At 38.1% G+C, this 25,375-nt stretch overlaps 1 protein-coding gene and 1 pseudogene across 8 annotated transcripts in view; both read left to right on the top strand.

The window, feature by feature from the left end:
• Positions 1–25,375, top strand: part of UBR5 (ubiquitin protein ligase E3 component n-recognin 5) — a 141,162-nt gene that overhangs the window by 97,904 nt on the left and 17,883 nt on the right. For 5 of the 7 annotated variants that reach the window (XM_082434224.1, XM_082434222.1, XM_082434226.1 and 2 more), the window contains 19 exons: positions 5,687–5,833; positions 5,931–6,049; positions 6,137–6,263; positions 6,354–6,483; positions 7,590–7,750; positions 7,871–8,110; positions 13,366–13,489; positions 14,125–14,236; positions 15,188–15,319; positions 15,710–15,967; positions 16,242–16,510; positions 16,683–16,894; positions 19,523–19,753; positions 20,239–20,312; positions 21,528–21,700; positions 21,796–21,909; positions 22,823–23,043; positions 24,471–24,591; positions 24,694–24,798. In XM_082434224.1, coding sequence (XP_082290350.1) covers positions 5,687–5,833; positions 5,931–6,049; positions 6,137–6,263; positions 6,354–6,483; positions 7,590–7,750; positions 7,871–8,110; positions 13,366–13,489; positions 14,125–14,236; positions 15,188–15,319; positions 15,710–15,967; positions 16,242–16,510; positions 16,683–16,894; positions 19,523–19,753; positions 20,239–20,312; positions 21,528–21,700; positions 21,796–21,909; positions 22,823–23,043; positions 24,471–24,591; positions 24,694–24,798 — 3,070 coding nt within the window. The remainder of the gene's footprint in view (positions 1–5,686; positions 5,834–5,930; positions 6,050–6,136; positions 6,264–6,353; positions 6,484–7,589; positions 7,751–7,870; positions 8,111–13,365; positions 13,490–14,124; positions 14,237–15,187; positions 15,320–15,709; positions 15,968–16,241; positions 16,511–16,682; positions 16,895–19,522; positions 19,754–20,238; positions 20,313–21,527; positions 21,701–21,795; positions 21,910–22,822; positions 23,044–24,470; positions 24,592–24,693; positions 24,799–25,375) is intronic. The other 2 variants (XM_082434225.1, XM_082434223.1) reach the window with 1 other exon arrangement.
• Positions 10,253–11,170, top strand: LOC309647224 (peptidyl-prolyl cis-trans isomerase D pseudogene; annotated as a pseudogene). Its single transcript has one exon. The product of its transcript is annotated as a peptidyl-prolyl cis-trans isomerase D pseudogene (transcript).

Below are 25,375 nucleotides of genomic sequence, written 5' to 3'. Positions count from 1 at the left end.
GCATCTATTGAGATGATCATATGGTTTTGTTTTTTTAAAAAATTAATTAATTTATTTTTATTTTTGGCTGTGTTGGGTCTTCGTTTCTGTGAGAGGCCTTTCTCTAGTTGCGGCAAGCGGGGGCCACTCTTCATCACGGTGCACGGGCCTCTCACTATCGCAGCCTCTCTTGTTGCGGAGCACAGGCTCCAGACGCGCAGGCTCAGTGGTTGTGGCTCACGGGCCTAGTTGCTCTGCGGCATGTGGGATCTTCCCAGACCAGGGCTCGAACCCGTGTCCCCTGCATTGGCAGGCAGATTCTCAACCACTGTGCCACCAGGGAAGCCCAGATCATACGGTTTTTATTCTTCAATTTGTTAATATGTTTTATCACATTGACTGGTTTGCGTATAGTGAAGAATCCTTACATTCGTGGGATAAACCCCACTTGATCATGGTATGTGATCCTTTTCATGGATTCTGTTTGCTAGTATTTTGTTGAGGATTTTTGCATCTATGTTCATCAGTGATATTGGCCTGTAGTTTTCTTTCTTTGTGGCATCTTTGTCTGGTTTTGGTATCAGGGTGATGGTGGCCTCGTGGAATGAGTTGGGGAGTATTCCTCCCTCTGCTGTGTTTTGGAAGATTTTGAAAGGATAGGTGTTAGCTCTTCTCTAAATGTTTGGTAGAATTCGCCTGTGAAGCCATCTGGTCCTGGGCTTTTGTTTGTTGGAAGATTTTTAATCACAGTCTCAATTTCAGTGCTTGTGATTGGTCTGTTTATATTTTCTATTTCTTCTTGGTTCAGTCTCTGAAGGTTGTGCTTTTCTAAGAATATGTCCGTTTCTTCGAGGTTGTCCATTTTATTGGCATAGAGTTGCTTGTAGTAATCTCTCATGATCCTTTATATTTCTGCAGTGTCAGTTTTTTTTTTTTTTTTTATAAATTTATTTATTTTATTTTATTTATGGCTGTGTTGGGTCTTCGTTTCTGTGCGAGGGCTTTCTCTAGTTGTGGCAAGCGGGGGCCACTCTTCATCGCGGTACGCGGGCCTCTCACTATCGCGGCCTCTCTTGTTGCGGAGCACAGGCTCCAGACGCGCAGCCTCAGCAATTGTGGCTCACAGGCCTAGTCGCTCCCCGGCATGTGGGATCTTCCCAGACCAGGGCTCGAACCCGTGTCCCCTGCATTGGCAGGCAGATTCTCAACCACTGCACCACCAGGGAAGCCCTGCAGTGTCAGTTTTTACTTCTCCTTTTTCATTTCTAATTCTATTGATTTGAGTCTTCTCCCGTTTTTTCATGATGAGTCTGGCTAATGGTTTATCAATTTTATCTTCTCAAAGAACCAGCTTTTAGTTTTATTGATCTTTGCTATTGTTTCCTTCATTTCTTTTTCATTTATTTCTGATCTGATCTTTAGGATCTCTTTCCTTCTGCTAACTTTGGGGTTTTTTTTTTTTTTTGTTCTTCTTTCTCTAATTGCTTTTAGGTGTAAGGTTAGGTTGTTTATTTGAGATGTTTCTTGTTTCTTGAGGTAGGATTGTATTGCTATAAACGTCCCTCTTAGAACTGCTTTTGCTGCATCCCATAGTTTTTAGGTCGTTGTGTTTTCATTGTCAGTTTTTTCTAGGTATTTTTTGATTTCCTCTTTGATTTCTTCAATGATCTCTTGGTTGTTAAGTAGTGTATTGTTTAGCCTCCATGTGTTTTTATTTTTTACAGATTTTTTCCTGTAATTGATACCTAGTCTCATAGCGTTGTGGTTGGAAAAGATACTTGATACGATTTCAATTTTCATAAATTTACCAAGGCTTGATTTGTGACCCAAGATATGATCTATCCTGGAGAATGTTCCATGAGCACTTGAGAAGAAAGTGTATTCTGTTGTTTTTGGATGGAATGTCCTATAAATATCAGTTAAGTCCATCTTGTTTAATGTATCATTTAAAGCTTGTGTTTCCTTATTTATTTTCATTTTGGATGATCTGTCCATTGGTGAAAGTGGGGTGTTAGTCCCCTACTAGGACTGTGTTACTGTCGATTTCCCCTTTTATGGCTGTTAGCATTTGCCTTGTGTATTGAGGTGCTCCTATGTTGGGTGCATAAATATTTACAATCGTTACATCTTTCTTGGATTGATCCCTTGATCATTATGTAGTGTCCTTCTTTGTCTCTTGTAGTAGTATGTATTTTAAAGTCAATTTTGTATGATATGAGAATTGCTACTCCAGCTTTCTTTTGATTTCCATTTGCATGGAATATCTTTTTCCATCCCCTCACTTTCAGTCTGTATGTGTCCCTGGGTCTGAAGTGGGTCTCTCGTAGACATATACGGGTCTTGTTTTTGTATCCATTCATCCAGTCTGTGTCTTTTGGTCGGAGCATTTAATCCATTTACATTTACGGTAGTTATCAATATGTATGTTCCTATTACCATTTTCTTAATTGTTTTGGGTTCGTTATTGTAGGTCTTTTCCTTCTCTTGTGTTTCCTTCCTAGAGAAGTTCCTTTAGCATTTGTTGTAAAGCTGGTTTGGTGGTGCTGAGTTCTCTTAGCTTTTGCTTGTCTGTAAAGGTTTTAATTTCTCTGTCAGATCTGAATGAGATCTTTGCTGGGTAGAGTAATCTTGGTTGTAGATTTTTCCCTTTCGTCACTTTATATATGTCCTGCCATTCCCTTCTGGCTTGCAGAGTTTCTGCTGAAAAATCAGCTGTTAACCTTACAGGATTTACCCTTGTATGTTATTTGTTGCTTTTCCCTTGCTGCTTTTAACATTTTTTCCTTGTATTTAATTTTTGATGGCTTGATTAATATCTGTCTTGGCATGTTTCTCCTTGGATTTTTCCTGTATGGGACTCTCTGCGCTTTCTGGACTTGATTGACTATTTCCTTTCCCATATTAGGGAGGTTTTCAAGTGTAATCTCTTCAAATATTTTCTCAGTCCCTTTCTTTTCTCTTCTCCTGGGACCCCTATAATTCAAATGTTGGTGTGTTTAATGTCCCAGGGGTCTCTGAGAGTGTCCTCAAATCTTTTCATTCTTTTTTCTTTATTCTGCTCTGCAGTAGTTATTTCCACTATTTTATCTTCCAGGTCACTTATCCATTTTTCTGCCTCAGTTATTCTACTATTGATTCATTCTAGAGAATTTTTAATTTCATTTATTGTGTTGTTCATCATTGTTTGTTTGCTCTTTAGGTCTTCTAGGTTCTTGTTAAACGTTTCTTGTATTTTCTCCATTCTATTTCCAAGATTTCGGATCATCTTTACTATCATTACTGTGAATTCTTTTTCAGGTAGACTGCCTATTTCCTCTTCATTTGTTTGGTCTGGTGGGTTTTTACCTTGCTCCTTCATCTGCTGTGTGTTTCTCTGTCTTCTCATTTTGCTTAACTTACTGTGTTTGGGGTCTCCTTTTCACAGGCTGCAGGTTCGTAGTTCCCATTGTTTTTGTTGTAGGCCCCCAGTGGCTAAGGTTGGTTCAGTGGGTTGTGTAGGCTTCCTGGTAGAGGGGACTCATGCCTGTGTTCTGGAGGATGAGGCTGGATCTTATCTTTCTGGTGTGCAGGACTGCGTCCAGTGGTGTGTTTTGGGGTGTCTGTGACCTTATTATGATTTTAGGCAGCCTCTCTGCTAATGGGTGGGGTTGTGTTCCTGTCTTGTTAGTTGTTTGGCATAGGGTGTCCAGCACTGTGGCTTGCTGGTCGTTGAGTGGAGCTGGGTCTTAGTGTTGAGATGGCGATCTGTGGGAGAGCTTTTGCCATTTGATATTATGTCGAGCCGGGAGGTCTCCGGTGGAACTCGGCTCTCCCACCTCAGAGGCACAGGCCTGACACCTGGCTGGAGCACGAAGACCCTATCAGCCCCACGGCTCAGAGGAAAAGGGAGAAAAAAAGAAAAAAAGAAAAAAATTAAGTTATTAAAATAAAAATTTTTTTAATTATTAAAAAGAAAAAAATTAAAAAGTAATTTAAAAAAAAAGAAAGAAAGAAGAGAGCAACCAAACCAAATACCAAATCCGCCAAGGATAACAAGTGCTAAAAACTATACTAAAGAAAAACCAAAAATGGACAGAACCCTAGGACAAATGGTAAAAGCAAAGCTATACAGACAAAATCACACAAAGGTGCATACACATACACACTCACAAAAAGAGAAAAAGGGAAAAAAATATATATATCATTGCTTCCAAAGTCCACCGCCTCAATTTGGGATGATTCGTTGTCTATTCAGGTATTCCAGAGATGCAGGTACATCAAGTTGATTGTGGAGATTTAATCTGCTGCTCTGGAGGCTGCTGGGAGAGATTTCCCTTTCTCTTCTTTTTTCGCACAGTTCCTGGGGTTCAGCTTTGGATTTGGCCCCGCCTCTGCGTGTAGGTAGCCTGAGGGCGTCTGTTCTTCGCTCAGACAGGACGAGGTTAAAGGAACAGCTGATTGGGGGCTGTGGCTCACTCAGTCCGGGGAGAGGGAGGGGTACGGAGTGCGGGGCGAGCCTGCAGCGGCAGAGGCCGGGGTGACATTGTAACAGCCTGAGGTGCGCCGTGTGTTCTCCTGGGGAAGTTGTCCCTGGATCACAGGACCCTGGCAGTGGCAGGCTGCACAGGCTCCCGGGAGGGGAGGTGTGGATAGTGACCTGGGCTTGCACACAGGCTTCTTGGTGGCTGCAGGCAGCAGCCTTTGCGTCTCATGCCCGTCTCTGGTGTCCGCGCTGATAGCTGTGGTTCGCGCCCTTCTCTGAAGCTTGTTTAGGCGGTGCTCTGAATCCCGTCTCCTCGCGCACCACGAAACAATGGTCTCTTGCCTCTTACGCAGTTCCAGCCTTTTTCCTGGACTCCCTCCCGGCTAGCTGTGGCGCTCTAGCCCCCTTCAGGCTGTGGTCACGCTGCCAACCCCAGTCCTCTCCCTGGGATCTGACCTCCGAAGCCCGAGCCTCAGCTCCCAGCCCCCGCCCACCCTGGCGGGTGAGCAGACAAGCCTCTCGGGCTGGTGAGTGCTGGGCGGCACCGATCCTCTGTGCGGGAATCTCTCCACTTTGCCCTCTGCTCCGCTGTTGCTGCGCTCTCCTCCGTGGCTCCGAAGCTTCCCCCCTCCTCCACCTGCAGTCTCCGCCCGCGAAGGGGCTTCCTGGTGTGTGGAAACCTTTCCTCCTTCACGGCTCCCTCCCACTGGTGCAGGTCCTGTCCCTATTCTTTTGTCTCTGTTTTTCCTTTTCCCTTTTGCCCTACCCAGGTACGTGGGGAGTTTCTTGCCTTTTGGGAGGTCTGAGGTCTTCTGCCAACGTTCAGGAGGTGTTCTGTAGGAGTTGTTCCACGTGTAGATGTATTTCTGATGTATTTGTGGGGAGGAAGGTGATCTCCACGTCGTACTCCTCCGCCATCTTGAATTTTGAATAATAAGTTTGTCTTCCTTGTTTTAAATATCTAAAAGTGAGAATCACCTTACTTACTGAATGCTTACTAGGTGCACTCACCGTGCTAGATGCTACAATGGTGTTTGACAAGACAGTTAAGATACCTCTTCTCATGTGTTGCTTTACAGACTTTACACCACTAAAGTAATCCTTCTTGTTGCATTAACAGTTACACTTTGCATTTAAAAGTTAACAAAGGTTCTGTTGAGTTTTAATGAGTTATGCCTCTGTATATAGACCTTTGTATTTTTTTTAAAATTTCTGTTTTTGTACTTGTGTATGAATTCTTTCTAGACTCAAACGGACATCACCAACAGCCTATTGTGATTGCTGGGAGAAATGTAAATGTAAAACTCTAATTGCTGGACAGAAATCTGCTCGGCTTGATCTACTTTATCGCCTGCTCACTGCTACTAATTTGGTCACTCTGCCAAATAGCAGGCAAGTAGTGGGATTTTTAGGACATAAATAGAGTTGCAAAAGCACAGCATAGGTAAGTAGCCTCTCCCCCTCCTGATAACAATGTGCTGTTTTGCAGGGGAGAGCACCTCTTACTCTTTTTAGTGCAGACAGTTGCGAGGCAGACAGTAGAGCATTGCCAGTACAGACCTCCTCGAATCAGGGAGGATCGTAACCGAAAAACAGCCAATCCTGAAGGTGAATTAATTTGACAGTTATGACATATAGGAAAAGCAGTATGTTTATTTCTGCCTTACCCACTATTTCTTTTCTTTTTCTTTTTAGATTCAGATATGCCTGATCATGATTTAGAACCCCCAAGATTTGCCCAGCTTGCCTTGGAGCGTGTTCTACAGGACTGGAATGCTTTGAAATCTATGATTATGTTTGGGTCACAGGAGAATAAAGACCCGTATGTATTCATTAAAATTTTTTTAGAGTTATTTATTTCCCACGTTAGTGTAGGCGATTACAGTGCATTCTGTCTTTCTTTCCCCTAAAGTCTCAGTGCCAGCAGCAGGATAGGCCATCTTTTGCCAGAAGAACAAGTATACCTCAATCAGCAAAGTGGCACAATTCGGTTGGACTGTTTCACTCACTGCCTTATAGTCAAGTGTACAGCAGATATTTTGGTAAGTCCTTTGAATAGTTATTTACAAGCACATGAAAAGGATGTTTTTTATTGTAGTTTCCCATAATTTTACTAATCCAAGCTCCCAAGTACCAATAAGCTCTAATTAAATAGTACATTAAGGGGAATGGAATTTTGGGGGTGATTTAAATTTCTCATTTTAGATCAATCAATGAAAGCTCCTTCTTTCATTCTAAATAAAATCCTAGAGTGTATTAAAAATACAACAGTATAAAAATGTATGAAGCAGTGTTCAAAATTAATAGTAACTCAGTGCGAATTTTTTTTAAATATCTCTTTTTGCTGTGAAATTAGAAAAGAATGTAAACTATAAAACCCAGTGCTGATGAGACTTGGACACTGATGAGGTGGCATTGCATTTGGTACTCCTTTGGAAAACAACTTGTCAGTGTCAAGAGCCATAAAACTAACATTGCCCTCAGAAGTTTTCATAAAGAAATAATCTACAATATGAGAAAGAAAAAAATTGTGTCACAGAATAATGCAAAATTGAAAAACAGAAACACTTATGGATCCAATAATAGAGGACTATTGACTCAAGTCAACCACTTACTGAAATGTAATGCAGTGATTTAAAAATAAAGGTTATTTTAAGTAACATTTAAAAAACAACAGGGAAAACAACGTGGAATTGGGTGTTCTCTGTAATTCGTAACTTTATGATACACCATGTGTAGAAATGCGACTAGAAAGTAATGGTTAAGTGAGAGGGATGGGATTATGAATATATTAATATAAATATTTGAGTCTACTCTGATGTTTTGGTAAGTACCCTGTACTGAGTGAAATATATTCTTTCTCTGATTTGATATATTAGGTATTGTTCTGCTAAGTAGTAATTGATATTCATAGGAGTTTGAGACTAAAAAACAAGAGATCAGACATTTGAGAACCACTGTAGGTTAAGCGTAGTCATGGTGGGCATGTGGCATAAATTAATCACTGACATTGTAATTGTTTTGGTTATTTTGATGTTTTTGTTATGAAATGTTAATATCAAAAAGTGTTAGAACTTTTTCCTTTATGAATGTCTAAACATCTTACGAGATGTCCCAACATTAATAGAGTGGATTACTATTTTTAAAGCTTTTAGATACTCTACTAGGTACACTAGTGAAAGAACTCCAAAACAAATACACACCGGGACGTAGAGAAGAAGCTATTGCTGTGACAATGAGGTTTTTGCGATCGGTTGCAAGAGTTTTTGTCATTCTTAGTGTGGAAATGGCTTCATCTAAAAAGAAAAAGTAAGGCATTCTTTTTTATTTTGGCTTCTATATAATTTTGCTCACATTTTTTTGTGATAGTGATAAAATTTTGTATATGAAAGGATTCAGAAGATTCCCGTATTTCCCTTTTTGCTCTAGCAACTTTATTCCACAACCAATTGGAAAATGTAAGCGTGTATTCCAAGCACTGTTACCTTACGCAGTAGAAGAATTGTGCAATGTAGCAGAGTCACTGATTGTTCCTGTCAGAATGGGTATTGCTCGTCCAACTGCACCTTTTACTCTGGCAAGTACCAGCATAGATGCCATGCAGGGCAGCGAGGAATTATTTTCAGTGGAACCACTGCCACCACGACCATCATCTGATCAGTCTAGCAGGTAAATTTCTGTCTGGTAACAGATTCTGATTAATTCTTTCTCTGGAAATGTCACAAATGTTACTAAAACCTTTGCATAAGCACTCAGGTCCTGTACAGGATCATTTGTGTAACAAATGGTAAAGATTTTACTTAGTTTGGAACATGTGAAAAGCACTTTAAAAACTACATGTGTCTACACATCTAAAGTAATAGATCTATAGTTGTGGGGTTTTTGTTTGTTTGTTTGGAAAAGCACTATTTTTTTTATGCCAGTAAAGTAATCTGGTAAGAAAGTTTACTTTAGACTTCTGTACTTCATTACTTTCTGGTTTTTCTTACCTTTAAATATAGCCTGCTATAAGGCCAAGTTGAAGAATGGAAAGCCTTGTTAACTTTCTCTGTGTCCAAAGCCTTGGATTAGGAGGCAGCTTGTTATTACATAATCTAAATAACAACCAGAATGGTGGCATTTAAAAATATTCTCTACAACCATATTATATAGGATAAGGCTAAAACAATTCAATAATAAAAATGTTTCTAGTTATAAGATTACATATTCTTAAATCTCATTTTTCCGTTTGTTTGATAGTTTCCCTAACTAGGCTCTAAGTTTGCTGAGTCAGAATGTTTAGAAACTAAAATGTTCTGGTGTCTTTTATCACAGTGCTTCTCAAATTTTAATATGCATGCAAATCACTTGGGTATATTACTAAAATGCAGAGGCTGATTCTGGAGGTCTGCGTGGGCCTGAGATTCTGTATTTCTTAGGAACCTTCAGGTAGGACAGTGCCAATACTTCTGCTTTAGGGGCCACACTTCTGAGTTGCAAGGTTTTAGAGATCTTTCGCAAATACTTGTTTATTTTATTTGGTTTTCTCAAGTCTGATTTTGTTACTGTGTGCATGTGCTACTAGTGTTTTAATAAGGATCTTTTGGAGCTGAAGACCCTTATTCCTCTTTTCTGGAAAACAACTGTGTGTTAATAAAGCCCTTCTTTAGTATTTGGGCCAGTTCCCAAGACTTGTTCTTTGGTTTTCATCTGTGTTGTTGTTGAGTGTCTGCTCTCTCTCATTATTCTCATTATTACTATTACTCCATATGATGCCAGTATGTTTCCCAACTTTGCCTTTATTGTCTGGTCTCCTAGGACACCCTGGAATCTAAAGTCCAGGTTTGTCTATAGAAGTTATCCAATGGTAGCCTTGTCACTGATATACTTCCAGGATTTGCTGAAAACTGTAATAAATCAAGCTGTATGTTTTCAGACTTGCCGAACATGTCTCATTATGCAGTGGTTCTGCGAGCAGAACCTCTGTGTGTTCATGTGACGCTTCTGATCCTGAGGCCCTGTGACGAGCCCCCCATTTACTTATGTGGTATCACCTGGTGAATTCTTTGTACCCTTCCCTTGGTTTTGTTCCAGAACATAAAAATTTTTATCTGTTGAACAGATTTTGGGATCATCTCATCTATAAACAATGCCCATAGCCTGTTCCTACTGTTTTCAAGATTTTTTGTCAGCTTGCCCTGCTTTTTAGTCGTTTTATTAAAATACTGTGCACTCTTAAACTTTCCTCTTCATTCTTCTTGGTTGGTTCTTTGGCCAATCTCTGATGTCTTCCCAGAAGGTCTCATATGATAATCAAGAGATAATAGTGCTAATGTTTTCTACAACTGTTGATATAATATAGAAGTCCTTCATTGTAATAAAGTACAATCACTCCTCATAAGAGTGTATTTTGACCAGTGTTCCAAGAATGTATTAAAAAGTACACACTTGACCAGTCTCTGGGATTTCCCATATCTTGGATGGTAGATGGTGTATATCAGCGGTCCCCAACCTTTCTGGCACCAGGCACTGGTTTCGTGGAAGACAGTTTTTCTACGGACTGGTAGTGGGGGGTTGGGGGGGATGGTTCAGGCGGTAATTCGAGCAGCAGTGGGGAGCCCCAGATGAAGCTTTGCTTACTCCCTGCTCCTCTCCTGCTGTTCGGGCCCGGTTCCTAAAGGGCCGCACGGACCAGGAGCGGTGCTCGGCCCAGGGGTTGGGGACCGCTGGTGTATATCACTCCATTGAGTGTAAAGTCTTGAGTTGAATAGCTTTGCTTTTTTATGTTGCTTCCCTCCACCTCTTTAAAACTCTTCTGTCCTTATTAATTAATCTGTTTCTACTCTACCTGCCAAATGGTGCGTTATTGCAGAATGTGGAGAACTGAAGGGAGGGGATGATTGGGGAATATTCCCAAAGGATGGATCTGGTGACAGTCATCCAGACTTCCCCGAGGATGCAGACATAGATTTAGAAGATGTAGATAAAATTTTATTAATTAATGGAAGACTTAAAAAACATTGGAAATACTTTCTTCAAATCCCAGAACTGGGAGATGGCCATTAAAAAATACACAAAAGTTTTAAGGTATGTGGAAGGCTCGAAGGCTGCTACTGAGAACACAAGTAGAGCAAAGCTGCAGCCTGTCGCTTTGAGCTGTGTGCTGAATATCGGCGCTTGCAAACTGAAGATGTCCGATTGGCAGGGAGCAGTCGACAGTTGTTTGGAGGCCCTTGAAATAGATCCAGCAAATACCAAAGCACTGTACCGTAGAGCCCAAGGATGGAAAGGACTAAAAGAAATATGATCAAGCATTGGCTGATCTTAAGAAAGCTCAGGAGATAGCACCAGAGGATAAAGCTATCCAGGCAGAATTGCTGAAAGTCAAGCAAAAGATAAAGGCGCACAGAAAGATAAAGATCACGAGAAGGCAGCTTATGCAAAAATGTTTGCTTAATAAGGAATTCAGTTTTGCTTAAATATGCATTGATTATATAAAGCAAATATGACAATTTAAGGGTTTTGTCTATTATGTATGATCCCTAATGTGTTCTACCATTGTTTACAGTCTAGGAATGTGGGTAGGGATTCACTCTTAATAGACCAGTGTTACAAAATATGGTGACGTTGATTTCGTTTTAAATGGCTCTTTGCATTACTCACAAAGGATAATGGTGTCCAGTGTATTTTAAACTCCTAGACACATCTTGTTTTAATAAACAGATGAAAACTTAAAAAAAAAAAAGAGAACCACATCTCATAATAACAGCTGTTACTGAAATTTTAGTATGAACTCGAGGGACTTTCTTAAGCATCATATATGTATTTAATCTAAAATCTGTTTTTAATTTTCCCAATAACTAATAGATACCCACTATCATCCTAATTTTAGAAGTGAGGAAACTGAGGCTCAGAGCAGTTAGATAATTTGTTCAAGGTAACAGCTGTAACACAGCTGTTAAAGTTTAGAGATATTTAGAGGTAATTCTAGATAGATATTTTCCTTTTTCCTATATCCCTGTATATTAGATGGCAGAGTAGAGAGAGAAATTGCTGCTTTGTGCTTACTGATAGTGTTGATGCATTGGATTAACCAATACCGAAGCCCACCCTACATCATAGCACAAATTGCAGTCCTAAACTCTCACGGGTGCCGCCTTGTAATCAGAAGTTCTCTGAAGAGACTTTTTCCTGTCCCCATCTAGCCATGGCTGATGTAGGTAAATCTCTTGAAACCTGTTGCTCTTTCTTGATTTATATTTGGCTTTATGTATGTGAGGGGGGACAAAGGAGGGGATTTCTATGACGTAACTTCTACTTTGCTTAGACCCCAGACCTTTTCCTGTGAAATCTATGGCTCCTGAAACTCTAGCCTAAGAGACATCAGCAGATACCTCTGGTGTAAATGGTGGCACCATTATCACTAGGATAGTTGTGCTTTGTTTTTGTTTAAATATTTTATTTAGTATTTTTAGGTGTTCCGTAGCAAGAGGGATTTCTCTGCACAATCTGGCAAACTGCTGGAAATAGGAGTCCCCAAAACTTGAAAGTATTTTAACAACTTCTGTTAGGACTGGATTTCAGGACTGTGGTGCTTCATTGTGCCAGGAAGTGGGGAAGAAATTAAATCATGGTGTGAAGAAAACTGAAGCTCATTTCTAAATGGGGAGTTACAATATGTTCTGTGTATTGGCGGTATCCTACCTACTAAGTTCATAACTTCTTAAAGTAACTACTTTGAGAATACTATTGGTCTTGTGGATGTTTGTTCCAGGCTGTTTTTTTAAAGAAGAAATACTCATTGACTGTGGCTTGACATAATGTTAACTTTTATTTTTTAATATTGAAAATGTTGAAATCTTAGTGCTTGGAAATATCCTTATCTATTTATATTTTCCCTTTTTCAAAAATATTAATATATAATATTAGTTTTGGGTATACAACACAGTGCTTTGATATATTTATACTTTATAAAGTGATCACTGAATTAAGACCAGTTACCATGTGTTATCTCTTCAGATTTTCTTTTAGCCTCTTCAATCCACTGTCTGAATTACCAGTTACTTAAATTTCTAGTATTAAACAGCAAATCTGTTTATTTGAAAGCAGAGTGTCTAAGTTGACTTTTCACGTGTAACTGGTTTGATTTTCATTTCTCAGAGCCGCTGAGGTGAGGAAAGAACACTATCAGTGTAAACACTTAAAGGTCCTTTCATCTCTTTTAGACTGTGTTTCTTAATCTGTAAATAAAGTATAATAGTTAGGTCACAGGGTTATTAAACAATGATCTTCTGATCTCTGACCTGCATTTTAAACTGCATTCTCTGGTTCTCCTCTTTTATAACGGAGGCATCTGTCCATTCTTGGCTGTTTCCAAGTCACATTTTTAAGAAAGTGAAATTTTGCCACCAGTCATCTTTTGTTATGATTCTATTTTAAAATCATACTTTTGAACTTATTTTTTCCCCAATACTCATCAGCAGGTCAGTGGTTAATAAGCTGATGCAAAGTAGGTCATGTCAGTCAAGTCTTTTAAAAAGAGTAGGTCACAGCACACTTTCATTAGTGGATGAATGCTGCTTTCAGAGCCTTTGGAAGTTGAAAAGTTTAGCACTGGAAAAGGAAAAATTTTCCCCGTAGAAATACTTCAGTGGGAAGGACTCATAAAAGTATGTGCATTAACACAGATTTGAAATGCCTTACTAAAAAAAGTAAAAACAATTCTGAGATTTATAAGTTAAATCTCTGGTAAAATGATTTCTTTGGGGTTCATATTATCTGATATACCATAGATTAATTATTGTCGGTTTCCAAGAAATTTTAGGTCAGATTTAAAATAGCATCCTAGCAAGTGAATCACGTTGAATAACACTGAGAAGCATAAACGTTCTGAGCTGTGTATCAGAGGTGTGGCAGCAGTGTGCTCATGACCTGATTCCTTACAGCTCCAGTCAATCTCAGTCATCCTACATCATCCGGAATCCACAGCAGAGGCGCATCAGCCAGTCACAGCCTGTTCGGGGCAGAGATGAAGAACAGGATGATATTGTTTCGGCAGATGTGGAAGAGGTGGTTTTAATTGTTTTAACTGTGGTAGATGAGAGGCTTTTATTTGGGAGGGAAGGGGAAAGTAGTCACAAGAAGTTTATTAATAATAGCTTAACTACTATTGATAATAATAGCTTACATGTTATATGCTTCCACCTTTTAGACTTTTGTTATATGTTCTCATTTGTGGTTATACATCTTAAAATATGTTAGTAATCCTTGATTTACTGGATAATAAAAAATTAGAAACATAAACCTGTTCTACTTAAGGGTTCATAGAAAAGATATTCTCAATGTTAAAAAAGGTTTTAGTAGTTTTGTGCAATGTATTCGAAGGTAGACAGGGTACTGCATATTTATTATATAAATTTTATAATTGCAGAAGTTTAAAAAAAATATACTCCCAATACAATTTTTATACTTATAATTTTAAGGTTCTGTGTATGGACAGTAATCATAAACTTTGGGATATGTGGGCATAATTTTTGATACCAAAGTATCACTAGCAACTGAAAATTTTGAAAACTGCTTAGTGTTACAATTCCCTATAGTTAGGGATCTTTGTATTTTAGTTTACTGAATGCCGTGGAGAAGTACTGGTAGAGATGTGGGTTTATTATGTACTTTGATGGTCTACAAATAAGATCTGGATTTAGGTTGAGGTGGTGGAGGGTGTGGCTGGAGAAGAGGATCATCATGATGAACAGGAAGAACATGGGGAAGAAAATGCTGAGGCAGAGGGACAACACGATGAGCATGATGAAGACGGTATGCAGGTTATTTGAGAAATCATTCAGTATGAGAAAGTCGGGTACTTTTAAGAGATACTAATAGAGAGAAAAGTGTATTTGATGTGTACTGAAATGTTCATATTTATGCTAGGGGATTCTGTAGTATCAGAATTTGAGGAGGTAGCTATATACATATGTAGACATAAATATATATACTTTTATATATTTACATGTAGAAAATAATGTATCCTCTTTCCTTTTACCTTTTGGTTTACACTTTCTTCTTAAAAGGCTTTTAGAAATTAAAATAATCATAACCACATAACATTTGAAAATTAGAGAAAAGGAAAATAAATAACCCATAATCCCACCCAGATGCTAACAGTTCGTATTTTCACTTTCAGTCCTCCCCTGTACTGCCCCATTCCCATGCATGTCTTTTAGATATTGTATGTGTAAATTTTTTTTACTTTGTTTTTTGACTTTGGCCTTTTTGCTACATAGTCATCATAACCATTCTTATTAGTAGCCATAGGATGGACTTTTGGGGATCAGCTTTATTGAGGTATAATTGACATACAATAAACTGCACATACTGAAAATTTATAACTTAATATGTTTTGACGTGTATGTGAAATACGAAGGATACACATGTTTAACCTTCCCCTTTTGGAATCCCAGTATGTAAAGCAGATGGAAATGGAGCAGTGGAGCTACCAGAGCTCTGTCCACTGGCTGGAGTCCTCCTGCCTAACATTTTTTACCTAAGGCTCTGCAGGCCAGATTTTGAATCTGTGTCTACTGAGTACCATAGTTTACCTGGTCATTCTTCTGCTAAGCGGGCAGTCGTGCATACTCTAGTAGTTATCACTTCTCTCTGCGCCCCCGACCCCTCGCAGTTCCCACCCTCACGATATTCTAGCTTATCAGCCTGACTTGATCCACAGTGAGTTTGTACCTTTTCTTATTATTTAAATATATTTGCTAGGGAGTGACATGGAGCTGGACTTGTTAGCAGCAGCTGAAACAGAAAGTGACAGTGAAAGTAACCATAGCAACCAAGATAATGCTAGTGGGCGTAGAAGTGTTGTCACTGCAGCAACTGCTGGCTCAGAAGCAGGTATGTTACCTTCTCTTAGCAACTTTCTTGCTTATACTAAGGCTGTGTGTGTAGAATTGGTTAAACTGTGCTCAGAATAATATGCACAGGGGTAGGGTAGCTAACCCTTTTATTAACTTCATCCATTTCTCCATAGATATTAGTGAAGATTATTATTTCAATGACTTTTTTTTTTTTTTTTTTTTGCTTTTCTGGTTTTTAAATAATAGATTATTTCTAAGGTTCATTTAAGAGTTCTAGTTGAACTATTTTAATGATGGGTTTTGTGGACTATAGGATACAGTCTGGCATTCTGTTTAATATGTATATTTTCCTGAATGAGGGGGTACACTGTAATTTTAGATATCAACAAACTCACAATGATTTTGGTTTTAAACATTAAAAACTTAGGTGCGAGCAGTGTTCCTGCCTTCTTTTCTGAAGATGATTCGCAATCAAATGACTCGAGTGATTCTGATAGCAGCAGTAGTCAGAGTGACGACATAGAACAGGAGACCTTTATGCTTGATGAGCCATTAGAGAGAACCACGAATAGCTCCCATGCCAACGGTGCTGCCCAAGCTCCCCGTTCCATGCAGTGGGCTGTCCGCAACACCCAGCACCAGCGGGCAGCTAGCACAGCCCCTTCTAGCACATCCACACCAGCAGGCAAGTCTGTAAACTTGGTGTTCCTAAGGTTTAAAAATTATGCATGTTCCTCTAGAGAACAAATTAAATAATTTCAGAATAGTTCTTCATTGATTTGCTGAGTTCAAATACAAAATTCTCTTCCCTAAATTAGTGTGGTTTAAGAAAATGCTCATTTACCACATTTACTAATGTAATTGATCTTTTAGTTTATTTAAATATATAGTGTTAGTGAAACACAATTAGCAACTAACATTAGCTTATTGTGGTTGTCCTTTTTTTTTTCCCCTTATAGCAAGTTCAGCAGGTTTGATTTACATTGATCCTTCCAACTTACGCCGGAGTGGTACCATCAGCACGAGTGCCGCAGCTGCAGCAGCTGCTTTGGAAGCTAGCAATGCCAGCAGCTACTTAACATCTGCAAGCAGTTTAGCCAGGGCTTATAGCATTGTCATCAGACAAATCTCGGATTTGATGGGGCTTATTCCTAAGTATAATCACCTAGTATACTCTCAGATTCCAGCAGCTGTGAAATTGACTTACCAAGATGCAGTAAATTTACAGGTATGAAACCACTGCAAAGTTACTCATTCAAATATATTTTTTGGCTGTCTGTTATGAGAATTCCAGTATAATGGGAATTAATGTTGCAAGTACTTAAATGTCTATATCATACTACTCTATCGAACTTAACTTTATCTGGATAGTTTTAACTGTTTTAGTTTGGTCTTTGTAGAACTATGTAGAAGAAAAGCTTATTCCCACTTGGAACTGGATGGTCAGTATTATGGATTCTACTGAAGCTCAATTACGTTATGGTTCTGCATTAGCATCTGCTGGTGATCCGGGACATCCCAATCATCCTCTTCATGCTTCTCAGAACTCAGCTCGCAGAGAAAGGATGACTGCACGAGAAGAGGCTAGTTTACGAACGCTTGAAGGCAGACGGTATGAAATTCTTTGTTTATGCTTGTATGTTTAGACAGAACCCTTATAGCCTAGAAGTTTAGAGCTTTTTGATTGCTATTACATAAGACCTCACTCTGTTGTAAAGGAGGAAATACGTGCCTTGCATTACTTCTTTTAAATTGTTGTGTAGTTGAAGCAAAATAAGTTATAATCCAAGCTATCTTTTAAAAATTCATTCATGTTGTAGGAATCTGATACTAAATTCTTCTCATTTTTGAAGTAGTTGGTCTACAGCCTTGTCTCATTCCCCAGGCCTCCCCCCTTGAAAGGCATATATTCATAGAAAGACTTATTTTGACCATGATTAAATATGAATATACTTTGTACTTGGAAAGGAGAAAGTCTGTGTAATTACCTAAGCTGCTCTTTGGTTTCTAAAATCAAATTTCTTTTTCTACCTCCTCCAGCCTGCTGAATCATAATTAAAGTATATTTGTTTATGTATTTATTGTGTTCTTTCTATTCAGTTATAAAATGACCTTTTTCAGGACTAGAAATTAGCCCAAACATTGAAACTAGATTAGTGGCAGTGCTACATAGTGAAAACGTCCCATCCCTGAAGTCGAAGTCCTAGAATTTGTTTCTAGCTTTGGCTCAGGCTAAACAACCTTGCTACTTTGGGTGGACCATAAATGGAGGAAAGACAAGGGTCTAGGAGACTGCTTAGGAAATTTAACAAGACTATGGTTGGAGTCTACAAGAGAAGTAATAGTTACCGAAGTAGGGCAGTGAAGGCCAGTGAGGAGAGAGTGCTGAAATCATACAAACAGAACTTAGGGCCGTGTTGGGGAATGGAGCAGGGAGGAGGCAGAATTTACATCTTCTGAATGTAGATTCTGAATAACTAATACGAAAATTAAAAGAAAAATCTAGAGGAGTAGAGTGGACATACCTGCTTTTGAACATGCTGAGAACTGGGAGAGGATTTAGTGGAAATGTTTAGTATGCAAAATTGAATGCTTGGCAAAGAGACCTGGATTAGAGATAAAGACTTGAGAGGCAGCAGCTTTCCTGTCCTAGGAAGCCTGCTCCACCAGCAGACACAAGCCTTGTCTTCACTAGGCTAGTCACTACGCCAAAGAACACAGATTTCTGGTAATAGATTTTCATTGGTGATAGGGTTCCCTTTTCTGTCTTGCTCCCACTGACTCTAATAGCTTTATTGAGATGTAGTTCATATACCATACAGTTCACCCATTTGAAGTATACAGGTCCACAGTTTTGGGTATGCTGTGCAACCATCATCACAATTAATATTAGAATATTTTATTTGTTTCCACAAGAAGCCCCATACCTATTAGCAGTCACCTCCAGTTTTCCCCTACTTTCTAATCCTAAGCAACCACTGATTTACTCTCTGTCTCTATAGATTTGCCTATTCTGGACATTTCATATAATAGAATCATACAATATGTGGTTTCTTTTACCTAGCATAATGGTTTTAAGGTTCATCCATGTTTAGCATGTATCAATACATTATTTCCTAGTATTCCATGTCACATTTTGTTTTTCCATTCATAAGTTGATGGACATTTGGGTTGTTTACACCTTTTGACTATTATGAATAATGCTGCTGTGAACAGATTGTGTGTAGTTTTTTGTGTAGATAATGTGTTTTCAATTATCTTGGGTATATATATCTAGTTGTGGAATTGCTGGATCATATGGTAACTCTCTTTAACCTTTTGAGGAACTGCCAGACTGTTTTCCAGTGTGACTGCACCATTTTACATTCCCAATAGCAGAGTATAAAGTTTCTAATTTCTCCACGTCCTTGCCAACACCTGTTATTATATGTCTTTTGGATTATAGCCATCCTAGTGGGTATGAAGTGGTTTCTCATTGTGGTTTTGATTTACATTTCTGTAATGGCTGATGGTAATGAGCATCTTTTCATGTGCTTATTGGCCATTTGTGTATCTTTGGAGAAATGTCTATTTTTAGATGTTTTACACATTTTAATTGGCCTCTGTTTTTATTATTGAATTTTATGAGTTCTTTATATAGTCTGGATACAAGTTCCTTTCAGATAACAGGATTTGCAGCAATTATGCCCCATTCTGTGGATTGTCTTTTCATTTTCTTGAAGGTGTTGTTTGAAGGACATACGTTTTTTAATTTGGGTGAAGTCCAGTGCTCTTTATTTTCTTTTGTTGCTTGTGCCTTTGGTGTCATTTTAGGCACACTTTTAGGTTCTCAAAGTGTGGTTCCCAGAATAGCAGCATCAAGGTCACCTAAGAGCTTGTTAGAAATATAAATTTTGGGTCCTACCCTAACCCATTCTTACTGAAACTATAGAGGTGGGTCCAACAACCTGTTTTCACAAGCCCTCCAGGTGATTTTGGTGGACACTGAAGTTTGAGAACCATTGTCTCTAGGGAAGGAGTACCTTCTGCCAATCCAGAGGACACTGGAATTTCTCTCCTTTATAAATGTATACAGTACTGTAAATAATATACAATGGTTATATTTCTAAGGCAGAGCCCAGGCGTAATGAGTTTTTATTTATGGATAGTCTCAGTTCCTAATTTTGCATATTTATAACAGTGGTAAATTTCACATTTGTGTTCTTTTTGTAAACATCTTCATTTCTTTTTACTCCTATAGACGTGCCACATTGCTTAGTGCCCGTCAAGGAATGATGTCTGCTCGGGGCGACTTCCTAAATTATGCTCTGTCTTTAATGCGGTCTCATAATGATGAGCATTCTGATGTTCTTCCAGTTTTGGATGTTTGCTCATTGAAGCATGTGGCATATGTTTTTCAAGCCCTTATATATTGGATTAAAGCAATGAATCAGCAGACAACATTGGATACACCTCAGCTGGAACGCAAAAGGTAGCCATACTTGCCGTCAGATTGTTTTAAGAAATACTTGCTGTGGTCTCCATTAGTACATTGTCTGATTTTTGGAGTAAGGAGAACATCGCAAACAGGAACATTTCATGTGGGCAGGTGGGCTTGAGTCCATCCAGCCGCTCTCCATAGCTACTCCTCACTTAAAACATGAAACCTAAGAATCCAGTTAAGCTTTATGCTTTGAGGTAGTTTGTCCTGATTGTTTTATCATGTTTTCTATTAGAGTTTGTGTAAGCACTCACTATTTCTTGGTGTGATTAGCCTTTTGCTTCTGTTGAACCTATTTTGTAGTTGTACTACATTTGGCTGATTAGTCTACCATTCCCAGAGTCTGAAACTTTATCCCAGTGTTTGAAATTGGTTAGATACTAAACTAACCTTTCCAGTATTTTTTGCATCACCTTTGCTCCTGTTCATATAGCACAAAATACTTCATGTAAAATGACTCACTTGTCTTTTTAAAGGACACGAGAACTCTTGGAACTGGGTATTGATAATGAAGATTCAGAACATGAAAATGATGATGACACCAATCAAAGTTAGTGTACAGAAAATCTGCTAATCTACTTCAAGAAATGGCTGCCTCAGTATTTCCCCTTCAAGCTTTTTTAACTTCATTATTTTCTGTCTGGGTGGGAATTTCTCTTTTCTTTTCTATGTCCCGTTCCTTGCATTTTCTGTCCATTTTTCCTTATATATCCTTGCGTTAATTACTTCATAAATAAGGATGAGTTAAAGAAATATTATAAACTTTTCAACAGTCAGTATTTTTCTATTTTGACGTTGTATCTCTCCTTTGCATTTCTCTTAATTTTATGTTTACCTTTATTCTTAAGTGTGTTGGTACTACGTACATTTGAATAAAGTCTTAGCAGAACCTTTGCTAATTTTGATGCAAAATAGACTGAGTCAAGAAAATGGAAAATACCAGTTATAACTCCCTATTTCATCAAAACTCAACAGTTAATGCAATAAAAAAGAGAGAAAATATTCCAAATTCAAGAAATTTGGGGATTTTCTACACTCTTAGTTGTAGCTTTCAGGTATAATTTCAAGTAGAATTAAAATACTTTTCCAGTGGGGTCAGATAGTCCGCTTGCCTGTTTCTTTTTATCACGTAGTAATTTGTTTAGGCCTGGGAAAGACAACTTAACTTTAACTGGTATTTTTTGAGAACCCAGCCATAGCTCACTGCTATTTTCACAGCATACTGTAAGCACTGACAAAAGTTTTATTCCATTAATGGGAGTTGGTGCTGGTGTGCTGATTTCCTGTTGGGATGCATGAGCTGCCCAGACATTTCTCTGTTTATCTTCTTATAGAGGAATCAGAACTTACAAGTAAGCAAATGCTCAAATTTTAGCCCCTTTTTTGGAGTCATCAGTGAGCCAGGTCCTGAACATGCTTAGGAAACTAGCTACATTCAGGTCTAAGCCTCTAGAGAGAGAAGAGGTGGATGTGGGTAGTGTCTGTCCAATACAAAATGGAACAGTATTTGTTACTGCTAATAGTTTTTGCAAGTTTTTATTGTGTTAAAATACACATAAATGAAATTTATCATTGTAACCATTTTAAACCAGTATTTTGAATTACCACTTTAAAATATCAAAATTTTGGACTATCAACTTGTTTTCGAGTGGCATTAAAATTTTATAAAGAGATAACAGGAATTTTGGATTGAGCAGATGTAGATCCTTTTACCCTTCCCCAATAATTAATTTTTTAAAAAAACATTTTATCTCTTTATGTTTAGGTGCTACTTTGAATGATAAGGATGATGACTCTCTTCCCGCAGAAACTGGCCAAAACCATCCATTTTTCCGACGCTCCGACTCCATGACGTTCCTTGGGTGTATACCCCCAAATCCATTTGAAGTGCCTCTAGCTGAAGCCATCCCCTTGGCTGATCAGCCACATCTGTTGCAGGTGATTCACATAAACCAGCCTTAAGGTTTCTTTTTGGTTGAATTTACTTTTTTAAAGTGTTCAATGTAACTGTAATATTTTTATTAAAATTCCAGCCAAATGCTAGAAAGGAGGATCTTTTTGGCCGTCCAAGTCAGGGTCTTTATTCTTCATCTGCCAGTAGTGGAAAATGCTTAATGGAAGTTACAGTGGATAGAAACTGCCTTGAGGTAAGATAGTAAAAATCTTCGCAATGTAATATTTGTGAGTTGAATGCTTATCCCAGCATCTAGTTTTTTGGAAATGCATTCAGAATATTATATTTACCCAAATAACAGAAGTGTCAGAAATTCTTGCCTTATGACATAATTAAAGGAATTCCAACACTGTCATTAGTCTGCTTTGAGACTAACTTGCTGTGTTTGCCTGTTCCGGAGTTGATTGTTGTAATTCTGCTGAATATTTAAATTTTTGTACATATGAGCATATATAATATTGGCTTGTAACTTTTCTTTTTGAGTCTAGAATGGGAATAAATAAAGTAATATTAATGATGATGCCTAACATTTGTTGGATAATTCTATCTCCTGGGCACTGTCTCAATTAATCTTCACAACCATGTTGGGTAGAAAACATTATTATCCTGATTTTATGGGTAAGGCTTGGAGAGATTACATACATTTCACGTGGGAATGTCTGTTGTTATACAACTAGTGAAGTGACAGATCTAGTTTTTAGATGAAAGTCTGATTTGAGAGCCTGAAATGATACTGTACTGTTTCTCCAGTGAAAAAGTAATAACACCATTTAAGAGCAGGCATATAGAAGACATGTACTTGAATAGAATTTTCTTTATTATCTAAGTGATAAAGGAGAATTTTATGTACATAAGACACTTAAGTAACCATAGATATTATAAAGATACTTATAAAAGTTCTCTGAGGCTGCTCTGGTAAATGCAGTGGAATTGGTGCTCATCCATGGGAATCAGATAGACAAGAAATAGATTGCATCTTTGTAGTTGAAGTGCCAAAAGGGAATTATTTAACTGCCATGTGATCTCTGTGGAGTATTAGTAAGTTGAAAAGGAAATCTAGTCAGTTTGTTTTTTAATATCTAACATTTAAATGTAAAAATTCATAGGTTCTTCCAACTAAAATGTCTTATGCTGCCAATTTGAAAAATGTAACGAACATGCAAAATCGGCAAAAAAAGGAAGGGGAAGAACAGAATGTGGTGCCAGAAGAAGCTGAGAGTTCAAAACCAGGGCCATCTGCTCACGATCTCGCTGCACAGTTGAAAAGCAGTTTACTCGCAGAAATAGGACTGACTGAAAGTGAAGGGCCACCTCTTACATCGTTCAGGTACTTGCTAAGTGAAGATAGTTTTTCTATGCTATTACTTTATGGCTATTATAATTTTTGTAAGAGTTTTTATTTAGAAAATTTATAATTTTCTTTGTATTTTCTTTGTATATAAATAATAGGATGAAATATTATTTGTTTTTCTAGTTTATAATCAGATACTTAAATATTAGAGTTTTCTGGATTTTTGTTTTTTTGTGACTGTTTTGTCATTGATTGGCATTCTGATTTTCTCCTTTTACTGAAGAAATTCTGACGCTGTTTTTAACGTTCAGTACTGAGTTAAAGTATACATCCATGTCAGATTGCCAATTATACACTTGTTAGCAGGAGCTCAGCTATGGGAGGGGAACATGCATGTGAAAAAAAAGAGCTTTATAGATTTGTGACTTTCACATTTGTTTGGGCTCACTCCTTTGCCAGGTTCACATTTAGTAAATCTCTTGCAAGAGGTAGGTTCTTTGCTTTCCCAGTAAAAATTTGCCTAGTATATACTGTGACTCAGTATGGCTAATCACCTAATGATTTGTTGAGTGTCTGCTTTATGCTGTATGATTTTTGGTTATGTAATGTCAGATTTTTTTTTTTTTTTCTTTTTGGTTTGCTTAGGAGGAGTTAAACTAGTTTAGGCAACTATATACATCTTATGTACACAGTCTAACAACCATAAAAGGCAAGGAAGAATTAGGGACTGGGATGGCCCAAGCTTCCTAGAGACAATATGATTTGAGCTGAGATAGTTCGAATGTGTAGAAGCAGATAGATTGAGGGAGAGAAGAATTAGAGGTAGAGAGACAAGCTATTACTCCTTCTGGCTAGTTGTTAAAAAGGGGGCTGAAGTAGAATATTGCCTTTGGGGATGAAAAGGAAACCATGGTTAGGAAAAAACTTATGAAGGACTTGATCACTCTGGAGGGACCAAGGGAAGAATAAATTAAAATCTGTTCAAGTCCGTGCAGTAGGAAAATAGGTGGTACAATTGAAAGAAATCAGGAGGCATTGTCACTGTGGTGAAGAGGCCATATTCAGTTTCACCATGTTGAGTATGAGTTAAGTATGATTGAAGTGGATATATTTCACACAATGAAATTCTGGTCCATTGTGAACTAAAGAGGGGTCTGGAAATCATCTAGTGGAGACCGACATTGGACTTTAAGGAGAGGAAGTAAAATTAAAGATGAAGAGAGAAGCCAGCCAGGGGATGTGTATCCTTACGTAAAGGACAGAAGGAATAATGGAGTAAAAATAAGAAGTTCTCCAAGGAACGAGTAGCTATAGAAAAGTTCTCCATTAGAGAGGATGTGGTTTTGAATTACTTAAGATCTCAGAATATTAAAAGACCAAGTAATTACTGTTATTGACCAGAAACCAGGAAATTTTTAGAGTTGCCTAAACTGCTTCCCCCTCTTCCCTTAAACTTCTTACAGGCCACAATGTAGCTTCATGGGAATGGTCATTTCCCATGATATGCTGCTAGGACGTTGGCGCCTTTCTTTAGAACTGTTCGGCAGGGTATTCATGGAAGATGTTGGAGCAGAACCTGGATCAGTATGTATTTTGAGCACTTTACATTCTATTCTGCCAGATAAGAACATATTTCAGAGAATAATTCTGTCATGCATTTGTTTTGTTGTTGTTGTTTTTTTTAAGATCCTAACTGAATTGGGTGGTTTTGAGGTAAAAGAATCAAAATTCCGTAGAGAAATGGAAAAACTGAGAAATCAGCAGTCAAGAGATTTATCACTAGAGGTAAAGGTATTTAGATTTTCTTATCCTATACATATAGTATGCTATTTATATAAAATTTAAAAACAAATAACAGTTTTGTTTAGGGGGATATATACTATGTAATTAAAAATTTAAAGAAAATAAATGGCAATCACCAAATTTATAGTAATGGCTATCTCTGGCAGTTGATTTCCCAATGTCCTGTAATGATGAGCAATGGGTTTGTTCGTTTAAGTATCATTATGAACACATGGATTAAAACTGTTTGGATGTGCTTCATTTCATTGATGCTCAAATTATCTTTTCTGTGGCTAGCGAGAGTCCAATCTTTGACAACTTCCTTACTTTTTGATATGTCTCATTTTCTGTTATTTTCTGTCACAGACCTTAAATCAGCCATTTCTTCAAGAAGCCCTGCTTCCTTTTAGCAGGAAATTGTATTTTGAGATTATAATCTGGGCTCTAGGTTGCTCACTGCCTGTTGGGTTTGTCATCGTTTCTAGGCCCTTTAGTAGGAAATGCTCCTTCAAAAAAGGAAGAAGAAAATTATTTCATGAGTTCATACTGATACTCCTAATTCAAATTCAAGATTTAGGACCACAAG

This window comes from Balaenoptera physalus, assembly GCF_965194825.1.
Source record: "Balaenoptera physalus genome assembly, chromosome: 17".
In the NCBI taxonomy this organism is placed as follows: Eukaryota; Metazoa; Chordata; class Mammalia; order Artiodactyla; family Balaenopteridae; genus Balaenoptera; species Balaenoptera physalus.
The sequence above is the reverse complement of the archived record's forward strand: the minus strand, read 5'-3'. Positions and strand labels throughout refer to the sequence as shown.